Source organism: Labeo rohita, unplaced genomic scaffold, assembly GCF_022985175.1.
Source record: "Labeo rohita strain BAU-BD-2019 unplaced genomic scaffold, IGBB_LRoh.1.0 scaffold_82, whole genome shotgun sequence".
Classification (NCBI taxonomy): Eukaryota; Metazoa; Chordata; class Actinopteri; order Cypriniformes; family Cyprinidae; genus Labeo; species Labeo rohita.
The window spans coordinates 522,633-536,363 of record NW_026129766.1 but is presented as its reverse complement, the minus strand read 5'-3'; the positions used below and the strand labels follow the sequence as shown (position 1 = coordinate 536,363).

Here is a 13,731-nt window from a genome sequence, read left to right as displayed (position 1 = left end):
CCCTTCACCCACCTTGAGACTGTTCCTAAGGGTTTGGCCTGTGACCGACCATAAAAATTCCTTAGGACCTCCAGATGCAGCAGCAGTGGGTGAAACTAAGAGAGATCATGGAGATCCATCCAAATCCATTCATAACTGTTTTCAAACCTTAAAACTGATGCACACTACAACACACACATCTTATACTTATTCAGAGAAATAAGTATTCCTTGTGACAGCAATGTGTAGTGCAACACCTTACACAAACTTAGCTGTTAATGTACAAATGAATGCATGCATGACAGTTCAATCTTCTCCCACCATGTTTGGACTTAATGTGTTCGTAACATTGCCAAATGCATTCTGGTTATGGTTTGGAAAGTGATAAATGCACCAGTAAAACTTTAGTGACACTTTTCTAGCTTTGTGTTTGGACTATGCAAATAAATTCCACAGGAGGAAAGAAGGGTGGACCACCACGTGTCCCCCCACTCTGATGGAACCAGCCAGTCACAGCATGGAAATGGAGAAGCGCCAAACTGCAATCTCCTCCTCATCAGAAAGGGATAAATGTACCCTTCCAAAAGACACTGCTTGTTCTGAGTCTCCCGTTCAGAGAGACAGTAACAGATACACAGTTCTGAGTCTGAGTCTTGTGTAGCGAATTTTAGCTCAAAGGGAAATGTATATAAATAATTACAATTAATTATGATTAATTACAATTACTTATATCAGCTGCCAGTAGTAACTGTAGCAGAATCAATTTTCCATCAACTAATCTGTTCGCTCAGCGAACATTCAGTATAATCTTTATATCAACTATAAGAAGTGATATTTTCTTAGCCACAGAAAATAACTTTCTTAAAGTACCATTGCATTAGAGCATGTAGCTCGAATCGGAATCGTAAAGGGACATTAATTTGCAAAGCAGAATCAGAATCAACACTCATGTAATTTGTGCACAAGAGTTTTATTAACGAAGGACTAACACATAACTAATCTAAACAACAAACATAAAAGCACTCATACATAGGAGAAGGGTCAGTGAGAAGCAGTTAGAGAGAGAGAAGGAACATGAAGCTATGAAAAGAGTCAGTTAACCACCTGCTGTGAAACCATCAGTGCTGTCTACAGCTTATACCAAACCTCTGTATGTTTAGTTAAGTGTACGATACTTGCATTGCCTTGGTCGTCGAACAAGTGTCCAAATGCAGTCTCTGAACGTCTTGATGGTTTGAAGCAGTGGTGGTTTTGGAATTGCAATCACGTTCTTCCGGGTCTGAAGAGTGATGAATTCCAAAGATGTCCTGACTCGTTGGTGACTGGGAGTTTCTTCCCATGTGAAAAGTGAAGAAGAACCAAGAGCTGAGAGGGACTCAGCTGAAGTCCTGTGATCTTTGGGGAATGGAAAGACAAGGCCGCAAGGCCTGGCACACGCTTAGGGAAGTCCTGAAGAGTTCTAGCCCATCTTCTTAGGTTCTCCAAGAACCACCGACTGGCTGAGACGAGTCATGAAGATGAATTCCAGAGTTGAGTGGAACTGTCTGGCTCTTTGTGGTCGAGAGCCACAGCTTTGTGTGTTGGGCCTGTCGGGCCCGCCGGGCACGCCCTGTGCCGGCTCAGGCTCCCCGTGGGTTCCTCCACACGGGCAGCAATCAGAAGATGTTGCAGACGAAGGAGAAAGTGAAGAGAGAGAGAAGAGAGAGGGGTCGATGCCTTTAAACTCTCTGGAGGCTGTGCCTCCAGGAGGTCCATGAACCAATGGTAACTTTCACCTTTGGAGAGAAAGTTTACGACTCTTTGTCTGTGAGCATGGTAATTTGCATATGTAATTCGATTGGGTGTTGATGCAAAAACTACTAAGGTTTCTTAAAACACTAACATGTTGCAAAGGTATCAACATCTAATTTACACCATCTTTTAGATCATTAAAATACGAACTCAAAGAGTCCAAGCATGACATAGGTGGGTTATACTACTAGTCATCTATCATAATACATGCATAAAACAGTAGAAAGACAAATACAAATACAACAGACAAAATTAAAATACATTGCAGTAATACTGTACACAATAACCTGGGCTATGTGTGATAGGAAGGTCAAAGAAAGGTTTGTCTGTGAATGAATAGGAAGGAGTCTATCTCTATAGGCATTGTGTCTTTCCTATGGCAAATGTAGCATGGGCAGATGTGCATTCCTTGAAGCAATAAAACCTGTGGTATCAGATCGTTGTCCTGGCAACTGAGCCCTTTTGGGGTGTTAGTTGCTTTGGGGGGGTTTGTCTCCAGAGCTCCAGCATGTAGCTGGCCTGTTGTGTTTAAAGACTATTTGTTAAATGTAACAATTAATGTATGTCTGATTGGTCCAGACGCTACACTTGTAAAAGAAAAGACACTAACAGAACAACCTTCGTTCTGAGTCTCCGGCATGTCTAAGAGACACAAACAGGACAACCAATGTTCTGAGTCTGAGTCCTGTGAAGGAAAAGACACCAACAGAACAAACCGCCGTTCTGAGTCTGCGGCCAGTCGAGGAAACACACGTTCTGAGTCTGCCACCCGCAAAGGAAAGGACTGTAACAGAACAACAACTTTCTCTCCCGTTCAGAGAGACAGTAACAGATATGAAGTTCTGAGTCTCGGTTCTGTAAGGGATCAGACAAAAACAGATCAACCCCCATTCTGAGTCTCCAGCCTGCATCCTACAGTGCTACACCTTCAAGGCTGTTGAAACGTTTTTCAACATCTAATTCCTGCTCCTTTCCCCACTGTACTGCCACCAGCACAACCAGTGGAAGAAGTCGCCGCCACCGGACTGCTCATTCAACCACGGCGAACATAAATATCACTTCCAAACCTCTTCCAGAGACCTTGGCATTGTTGTATATTATCAGTATATGATTTTCTAATTTACATTAGATATTATATTGCTGATTGCAGTTGATAACAAATCTTACATGTATTTGTTTGATGCATAATAAGGTTCTTCACCTTATTTGTTTCAGGGTAGCAACAGTTTGTCTGTCCAGATAACGTAGCTCCGACATAGCAACTCCCAACATAATCACTTGCTTCTTATGCATCTTATGCACTTTATTCCTTCTTCATTCATGGTATTCATTTAGTAGTTGTTGATTACTCTTGTCTATCTTTTGTTAATAAAATTTATTTTATTACAACTTGTGTCTTCCTTGTGTTGATAATACAGAAGAGGTTCTACAAGTTAGAGATCCCACCAATCTTTCTTATGTGATGTACTCATAACCACACATTAACTGACGCAATCCAAGAATCATAACGTCAGCTGTGACATGAGTACCCATCACTACCCTATTTCACCTCCCTAGGTTGGCGAAAGTTAAATTCACTACCTTAACTGGCGTCCCTAGTTTGGCGAAAGCGGAATTTATTACATTAATTGGCGTCCCTGGGTGGGCGAAAGCTAAATTTATTACATAGGAATGGTAGGCTCAACCCAGAAAGCAAGCATCCCAAAGTAGCAGCAGGCTGCTTACCACAATCCCACGTTGTCGCAACTGGTGCAAAGAAGCAACGCGTCCTGCATCCCCAGCTTAGACGGCGAGACCATGTGTTGGGCTTGGGTGTGAGTAAGACATGCATCACTCACAGACAAACCCAACATGTTTTAAGAAACCCAAAAGACATAGAGAAAATTTCTCTTTTGTTGAAAGGGTGAGTACCTGCTGACCCATAGGTCAGAGGCGGCAGCAGTGGAGAAAGACCCTGTCTTTCCCAAGGGTATTGCCAGAGCACTCCTCCAATCCCCGGGTAGTCCGCTTCCAGGAAGCCCCGCTTCATGCAAGGCAACCCAAATGGCAGACTGCCACCCCCTTGGTGTGGCCAGCTCGACGCCCCCGAAGGGAAGAGGAGCATTTCCTGATGGGCCCACCGGGGGTGCCTTCAGCAACAGGCAGAAGATGCTGGCCTGAGAGATGGAACACCAAGCAAGTGAACTTTATCTACATCATACATCTCCACTAGGTTCAGCCAGAATAGCACTTTTAGGCCACAAAAATGGACATCACCTGACTGAGGGACTGCACCGAGACTTTTCAGTCACCGTACATAGTTCCTGCATCAACCTCGAGTCAGAACTACCCTTGTGCACTTCAGGATCAAGGCCTGATATAATGCAGGAGGTTCCATGGTGTGCAGGGTGGAGGCGGCATGGCCTGCAGCACTGTGAGCCCCGCTTTACAGGCAGGGCTGGCAAATGCTTACAGGCTTAGGTGGGAAGCACGGACAGCCCCACTAGGTGGCGGCGTTGCGAGCATAAATGCACTGCAATGGCACACACATAAGGGAAGTGTGGAGGGAAGAGCCAAACATGTAGCTAAGCTCTTCATGAACCTCCAGGAGGAAAGGCGTGGAACGCACAGGGGAAGGTGGGGAACCCAAACTCCAGCTTGGCGGTCGAGGCTACCTGGGGGAACATGGCCATCAACTTAGCCTCAGACTCCAGCTGTGCAGCTGCCACAACAGGGGGCTGCTAAGCAGAATCTCCGGCATCAGAAAACGATAGCCCCTTCACTGATTGCTGAAATGACGGAGCAATCCAGACTATAATCCTTAGGTCAGTGCAGCCAATGCAGCCTTGAAAGACCGGAAAGAGTAGAGTGCAAAGGCAGGCTATGGGCCTGTTTAGTGCTTCTCCTTATTTTTATAATATAGAGACCTACCAATTATGATAAAAAAAAATTCTGCACTTGTAGAAACAACACGAGACATCACTTTCGCTTTCACTTTCACTTTTGAGACCAGCTTGAAAGGGATTTAGTGTCTCAGTCAACAGCAGCGAATGCGCCTTCAGCACAGCATGAACAGTTCTATGTTTTGTTGAGATGACAGGAAATGGACCATGTTTATTTTTTTTATTTTATAAAAGCACCATTTGCAACATTTTATTGATTTTATGAGTGCACAATAATAAAAGTAGACCATCTCAATGTGCATTTGTTTACATCCCAGTCATGAGGAATAAGGTAACTATCGCTCACTAAAAGCACACGATCGGAGATGCATCTTGAAAAAGACACTCTCAACGATCGTGTATGCTGTAGGAAATTGCTCTTTAGGCTGGATTGCCCAGGGGAGGATTGTAGCAGAGCAATCTCTCCACACTGACTGCTAAGAAAGAATGTTTCACACAGCCAAGAAACTCCTCCAGAGATGAAAGGTATTTTCTTTCTTAATTGTAGAAGCGGCTCACGAAGCGATTGGATCTAAAGCAAAAATCTGAATGAGCAGATGCATGCCGCCGTCTTATATACCCGTATGTACAGGGGAGTGGCTTGGCATTAAAATTCCACTCGTCAATGTTCATTGGCCTTTTCTTTTTAAGCTCAGAGGTAATTGGACCTCCAAGTAGGACCCCAAATACATCAGTTATGACTTAACGTTGAGTATGACTGAAGGGAACTTCCTTTAGTAACTTCAAATTAAACACTTAAATCATGGAAAAACACCCCATTGATATATCTGCCTCCATGTCCTGCAAAGCGGCTTTAGCTTCCACTCTCCACACAAATGATTTGATATGCGCCTAATAGCACACATTTATCTAGGTTTAACATATAAACTAACATTGTTTTATACTTGAACTGTTTAATATATATAGATTTTATTTTAGGCAAGTAGTGATAATTTGAGAAGATGAAATTGTTCAAACAGACTATGACTATGGGACAGTTTTGGACAATATTGGCATGAATCCTTTTTAATTTGTGATAATTTTGCACTGATAACAGAAAAGTACAAAAACATATTTTGTCACATAAACAGTTTATACATAGAAAAAACTTAAATTTTCGATTAATCAAAATATCCACCGTTAGCAGCTATTACAGCTCTGCATAATCTGGGCCTATAAATTCATTATTTTCTAAACTTAATTGGCAACCAATTTTTGAAGCTATTAAGGTGTACTGACCCAAAAATGTTTTAAAAATCTGGGCCAAGTTAACCAGTAACCAGGCATCACAGCTGTCAAAGGGGCATGTCTTACTTTGACATGCATATATTTCCATTATTATGTAATCAAAATGAAAATTATTATTGCCTGTCTTTAATGATAATATCAAGTTACTTTAATGTATTTGCACCAAAAAAAAACTAAGGCGCTCTAGCTCCAGGTCGCTCTCCTTTGCGATGGCTCGTGTGTCACGGTGGGCTTTGGGTCTCCGTCTGCGGTGGGCTCGGGTACCTCTGTGTAGCAGGGTGATGGTGGGCTGGGCTCTGGGTCCTGAGTGGGGCTGGTGTAATTTTCCACAATGTCCACAGTCAGATGTGAATTGCAGGACACCAGCACCCACTCGATGGAGGCAGTGAGGCTCTCTCAAGGATCATCCTCGGACAACTGCGCTCGTGTGGTGATGTTTAGTCAAGCAAAATAAAAAAAGCAGAGGCAGTTGTCCGGGTAGTGCATGTAGTTGGCCAGAAACACAAAGTCTTTGGTGTGGTCCTCGAGAGAGCGGTCTCCCTGCTCCAGCAGGAGGACATGGACAGCAGAATCATTCATAAAGGAATAAATAAATAAATAAACAAATAAATAAAACACTGATCAAAACAAAACAAAACAAAAAAAAATGCGGAGTAAACACGCCCCTATTTTTTTTTATTGGGCTGGTCTTCTGTCACAATTACGTGTGAAGGATAAGCACGAAAATGAAGGTCAATGAAATCAAAAGTCTAATGCAGGGGTGCTCAACCCTGGTCCTGGAGATCGACTCTCCTGCAGAGTTCAGCTTTAACCCTGACCAAACACACCTGAACCAGCTAATTAGGATCTCAAAGAGCACTTGATAATTACAGACAGGTGTGTTTGATTAGGGCTGGAACTAAACTCTGCAGGAAAGTCGATCTCCAGGACCAGGGTTGGGCACCCCTGGTCTAATATATTCCAAACAGGTAAATCCACAAGCAGGGCAAAAATACACATACACATAAATGAGACCGGATGGCAAACACTGAACTGAAACCAACTTATAAAGACAGGTGATTACAATGAACTTCATTAAGACACAGGTGATACAAGGTTAACTAATAATGACATAATGAGGGCAGGAACAGGAAAACCATATATGGGCACAAGAGGGAAAAACCAATACAAAGAGTTCAGGGGTGTGACAATAACCAGCTATTCAATATTTTTTAAAAATTTTTTGTACAACAGCTTGAATATTATTATTTCCCCTGTCCCTAAATTTTTTGTAATAGTTTTGCAAAGTATGTGATTTCCCTTTTGACTGGAATATTATAAATTAAATGTTGTGTATGAATAGTCTAAATCTCACATCAAATATTTCTTGTCACAATCGTCAGCTGGTGTGCCCAGGATGGCCACCAGAGGACACTGTTTGTGTAAGCACATGGCTTGTGTTGTGTTTGTTTGGTGCCATGTGTATCTCCTGCTTATTGTTTGACCCCACCCATTTTGTTACCTCATTATTGTTTCAGTGATTTCACCCGTGTCTCCCTCCAGCTGTTTCTCGTTTCCCATTTTCACATTCACACCTGTTTTCATTCTCTGCTAATTTCTCCCTCTCTATTTAAACTCTCGTCCCCATCTGTCCGGTGTTAGTCCATTTTGATTTCTTGCTGAGTCCACTTTGATTTCTTGCCGTGTCCGTTTTGATCTCTTGCCAAGTCTAGTCTAGTCCGGTTTATTCTCTGCAATTTTTCTCCTCGCCTTTGGCTTTTGGTATTTTTTGCTCTTTGCCCATAGTACCCGCTGGCATTCGGCTTTGTCAGCTTGATGGTGTTGCAGCTCTGCATTCCGTGCCGTGTCATCCTCAGTGTGCTTCCTCGCGTCTGGTTGAGATCGCTCTCCGAGGATTCTCTGTTTGTTACTGCTGTGATTATTCTACGTTGGGTTGAGATCGCTCCCCGCAGATTCTCCGTTTGTTACTGCCGTGATTGTTCTACATCGGGTTGAGATTGCTCCCCCGAGGATTTTCCATTCATTACTGCTGTGAGTGTTCTACGTCGGGTTGAGATCGCTCCCCGAGGATTTTCCATTCATTACTGCTGTGATTGTTCAACGCTGGGTTGAGATTGCTTCCCAGGGATTCTCTGTTTGTTGTGGTTGGGATTGTTCTACGCCGGGACGAGATTCTCTCCCCGCGCCTCGTCATCCTCCGTGAGTTTTGCCTAACGGGTCGAGTTCCTCCCCGTGTGCTTTTGGACTGTGAGTTTTCAGTTTTGTTTTTTGCTTTTCCCAGATTTCCTCCAGGGTGGAGCGCTGGGAGGACTATTTTCCTTGAATATTGTTTTTTTTTGTGTGTGTGTTTTTTTCAATAAACCTATTTTGCCCCACATTTGAGTCTTTCCTAGTCAATCATGACAATTTATTATGTATTTCCCTTCTCAAGGGAAAATCTGAACATTTTCTATGAACCCAAAAGGCCTCTGAAGTATGCTCTTTTCTTCTGATCTCTTGCCTCTTTAATCTTTGGCCACAACAGCGCCTCTGCCATCTTGTCTTCCTTGGTAAGATCCTCTGTGAATCGAATGCCAGCATGTTTGCATACTTCACATTCTTTGGAGAGCTTCCAGATTTCATTTCTGCAAGATTAAAAAGGGCTCGGGTTGGACTCGGGCTGAGAATTCTGATAAGCTGTCAGACAAGGGCTGGACTAGAGCTTATATTTAAGGCCCATGCAGGGCTCTAAAAGGAAGGCAATTTACTTGTTTTCAATATAGTTGTTTGTTTTGTTCTTTACACAGGCTATGTGGATGTAATCTCACTGCACAGTCCTGTGAAAGTTTTTGTTCAGCTCTGCAATCCTCAAACATCCTGAGAGAGCTGGACCTGAGTAACAGTGACCTACAGGATTCTGGAGTGAAGCATCTTACCGATGGACTGAAGAGTCCAACCTGTCAGCTGGAGATTCTGAGGTAAATGATTTTAATAAAAAAAAAAATAAAGTGTGTTTATCAAATTGTAAAGCTTGCAGTGTAATTTGATATACTTATACAGTGCAACACTATGTTTGTTTACATGCAAAAAGCTCATGATCCATTGTTTTCAATGTCTTTCTGGATTTGAAAATGCAACATGCATCAGACAACTGTCCTTTTATTTGATTGGCCATCCTAATCACCAGTTGACTTTGACATGTACTGTTAGACAGCTGAGGCAGACCAGCCTTAAAAAAATGAATTTTTTATTTTAAATGTTTTTGTTATCCAAACAAATGGCTAATAGGTGCATAATGGAGTGCAGCAGAACAGCATGAAGAATATGAAATATTAACCCCTTAGCATTCCTGTAAAATGTAACTAAACTCAAGTACAATGGGCATGATAACATGATAACATAAAATCAGGGCTCTATGCTTTTCTTTTTAGCAGCACTTGTACTAGTAATTAAAAAACAAAAAAACAAAAACTTTTTCTAACTTTTTTTTTCTAACTTCATTAAAAGTGTCATCTTTTATGTCAAATTCAAAGTTTTATAAGTTTCATCAAAATTTCTAATTAAAACAATAGAACAAAATAAGTTACCAATAAAATGAAATGAAAATTTACAGAATTTGCACTACAGAGGTGGCAAAGAACAACACAAAAGTGGCAGGTGTGTTTTGTGTGAACACAAAAATGTAGGTGTGTTTACAGACATTTAATGAGGCTCAAAGGTAACATGAGCGTAGGTTGATATATGAAAATTTCAATGTAATATATTAAATTATTTAGTAATAAAAATATTCATATTTAATAATAGAAATATTAAATGATTGTACTTTGAAAATAAAATTAAAACTGCCTGTAGGTGGCAGCAAGTCACTGATTTTATCCTTGAATCATTCAGTTGATTTCTTCTAACAGCTGATTCATTCAGAAATGAATGTCTTTATGAATGGGTAACTGAATCATTGACTCACTAGATTTGTTTAAAACACACTCATTTATAAACAAAACAACTGCGTTTGCGTGGAGATGTGCTGCGGCTTAGCTGTTACTTTGTTTGAAACTATTTTCGTTAATGAAATAGAGCAAAAATTATTGAACTTGCTTATTGAACTTTACATTAAATCAATATCAGATTTGCAAACTCCCTTAATAGTTAAGTTAATAAAAGCTGTCACTCTTCTTAGTTCATCATGAGCTCACAAAGTTATGTTATGATGAATGAAGCTGATTACACTGCACAATGAATCTCTTATTTACACCCTGTCTACATTTAGTTTTTTATAATGAGAGGATTTGTGAGTTTGCATAACCCAGCACTGAACAAAACTCTGGTGTTTTGAGCAGTGAGTGGATTCTGATTAACACTGCGATCAGTGAATTAGATATAAGAGAAATATCTGTTATACATTACCTAACGCTGCAAAAACATGGTGTAAGTAGAAACCTTTAAAGAAAGAAAAAAAGACATGAACATCTTCGATGACAAGGGGGTGAGTACATTATCTGTAAACTGTTGTTTTGGAAAGGAGTTCTCCTTTATTACAAATTAGAGAATGTAGAAAATGACATCAAATAGATGAAAACAGAAAGTGATGTTAAACTATGATTTGAAGTGATGTTTTTCCAGTAACACCAGTGACACAACTCCACTGGACAGCATTTCCATCATATGATTTATAATGTGTACATGCATTTCAGATTTTTTCCATATACATTTATTTTTAACACTGACCTTAAGTTATGACCATATAGGAATAATTCATGGCTGAAACTGGTATAAATGTGTAAAAGAGATTTGTCTGATTGTCACATGGACTATTGCTGTGTTTTCAGATTGTCTGGCTGTATGGTGACAGAGAAGGGCTGTCGTTATGTGTTTTCAGCTCTAAGTTCAAACCCCTCACACCTGAGAGAGCTGGATCTGAACTACAATCACCCAGGAGATTCAGGAGTCAAACTACTTACTGAAAAACTGTTGGATTCAACCTGCTCACTGGACAAACTCAAGTATGGCTAGCAAGAAGATTTTACATTTTTGTATTTCAACTCCTCAGTGGCTATGTGCTATATACTGTACACTTATACACATATTTACACACACACACATACACATACGTACATACATACATATATATATGTGATATATATATATATATATATATATATATATATATATATATATATATATATACATGCATAACATACATAACTGACATTAAACTATTTTAGCTGATGAAAATACTACAAAGCACGGAAATGGTACAGGTGTCTTCAGTAGCAGTACAGGAGCTTCAGTAGAACAACAGTGAACTGTGGTCAGATGAGACAGACCATCAGTCAGACATGGTCAGACCAAATGTCAGTAAAAATTAATTTTCCTGTTCTGTCAGCCGTTGTACTGTGCTTGTAGCGCATACTCTTCAACTGCACACACAAATATATATATTTTTATTTATTTTATTACTACAGCATAGCAAGACCCAATGAACTAGGGCTGTGTTTGATACATATGACAATGTACTACTTGATAAGGGTATGGATATAGCAGTTTCTGTATCAGTTCCACAGCAGGTGCACAGCAGTGGACTGCACTTAATTTGAATGCAAAAAATAAAATAAAATAAAATAAAAAATAAAAAAAACAAGATTAAAACAGTGAACAGAGTATAGTATAGGCTACAACAAAGTTTAATCTGGCCACAGAGGAACACATCTGAGGTTGCCTGATATAAATAGACATAATCACTGAATCAGAGCTTCACATGTGTAATACTGAAATATCTGCTTATAAGTGTGTTACCTATTTTTGTCAACCTGGCAACCATGTGAACGTGTTCTCTCTCCACTGTGGATAAAAGTGCTGCTTTCTGAAAACACCAGTAAACCAGGTTTAGTGATCTTTACTCCATATTCTATTCTCAGAAAAGTGTCATTCATCAAGTGTTCATTTACAAGAAAGAGAGAGAGAGAATGGGTATGTGAAGATGATAGAAACAGCAGCTTCACTCATTTCTGCTGAGGAGAAATTCAGTGCAGTCCCATATCTAGATACACAGCTCTACTAGCAACCACACCATGTACCCTAGCAACTGCACAGCAACACCCTAGCAACCATCTTGTGTACCTTGGCAACTACATATCAACAGCCTAGCCACCACTCTAAGTTCCCTAGCAACCATATAGCAACAGCCTATCAACCACCCTAAGCACCTTAGCAACTGTATAGAAACACTCTAGAAACCACATAGAACACCCTAGCCACTACATAGCAACACCCTAGCAACCACCCCAAGTACCTTACCAACTGCATAGCAACCACCCATGTATCCTGGAAACTAAGTAGTAACTCCCTAGCAACCACCCTGAGTACCTTTGAGAGCGTCTTCTTGACTAACTGAATGTGTGTCTGTATGTGTTTTCTAGTGTGGATCATGGAGGAGAATCCAGGATTACAGCAGGAATAAAGAAATGTACGTCTACACACACACATACACACACACACACACACACACACAGCTGTAGTGATTGTTATTGTGTTATAAATGTTTCTGTTCTTGTGTTCAGATGCCTGTTTTCTCACACTGGATCCAAACATAGCATACACTGAACTAATTCTGTCTGAGGAAAACAGAAAGGTGAAATATGCAAGGAATCAGTTGTATCCTGATCATCCAGACAGATTTGATTATTATCCTCAGCTGTTGTGTAGAGAGAGTGTGTGTGGACGCTGTTACTGGGAGATTGAGTGGAGTGGACGTGTGTGTATATCAGTGTCATATAAGAGCATCAGCAGGAAGGGAGACAGTGATGAGTGTTTGTTTGGATATAATGATCAATCCTGGGGTTTGTTCTGCTCTGCTGACAGTTATTCATTCATGCACAATAAGATACAGACTGATCTCCCTGTGAAGCCCAACAGTCGTAGAATAGGAGTGTTTGATGATTATATCAGGAGAATCGGAGTGTATGTGGATGTGAGTGCAGGAACTCTGTCCTTCTACAGCGTCTCTGACACAATGAGTCTCATCCACACAGTCCAGACCACATTCACTCAGACGCTCTATCCTGGGTTTAGTGTTGATTATTGGTCATCAGTGAAACTGTGTTAAGAAATCAGAATAGACTGATGAGAGATTGTACCCATAATGCTTTGAGCTGCATGATAAATCAGTAACAGTGAGATGTTCTGGAGTCTCTTCATGACATTAATACTGCAGCCCAACTTCTGTCACTCAAATAACAGTCAAAATATATATGTGTCAGAAATCACTGTATAGTCAGTAAGATCAGTCTATATGTGTCTATATTTGTGATTGTGATTTTGTGATTGTTGTCTCATCAATCATTTGTTTTATTAGTGTCAAAATGTAAAAATGTCACAATCATGACTGATGAAGAACATGTAATTTATTTCTGTCTTGTTTTTGTACAGAAATAATAAAACACAATCTCAACAAATCAAGTTGAGATCAGATTTTAATTGATGTTTGTATCATGAATATAATCGATTCCTCACAAGACTGAAATGAGTTTCTGACATTATAAAATATGACATTAATCACAGCATTTCATAAAATATATAATTTTAACTACCGTAAAGGTTTATTAAATGATTATAAGATCTCATTTAATAAGTGAAAGAATCTGTCCAAATACATTTTAAAATATTTTCTGAGATTCATGTTTTAATCACAGTATATTTATAGACAAAAATCATATTTTTGATTTACTGTTTTTTATTTACTTATTTGTACATTTAACCGATACGAACAAGTATTATATTATAGTTTTAAATGGTAAATTTAAATGGTCAATTATAA

The 13,731-nt window shown here is 40.0% G+C and overlaps 1 protein-coding gene across 1 annotated transcript in view; it reads left to right on the top strand.

Moving 5' to 3' along the window:
• The window catches only part of LOC127162044 (NLR family CARD domain-containing protein 3-like), a 34,237-nt gene extending 20,719 nt beyond the window's left edge, over positions 1–13,518 (top strand). Inside the window, 4 exon segments of the mRNA XM_051104817.1 lie at positions 8,726–8,896; positions 10,745–10,918; positions 12,335–12,381; positions 12,476–13,518. Of these exon segments, the coding sequence (XP_050960774.1) occupies positions 8,726–8,896; positions 10,745–10,918; positions 12,335–12,381; positions 12,476–13,020 (937 nt within the window). The 3' untranslated portion in view covers positions 13,021–13,518.
• The last annotated feature ends 213 nt before the right edge of the window (positions 13,519–13,731 follow it).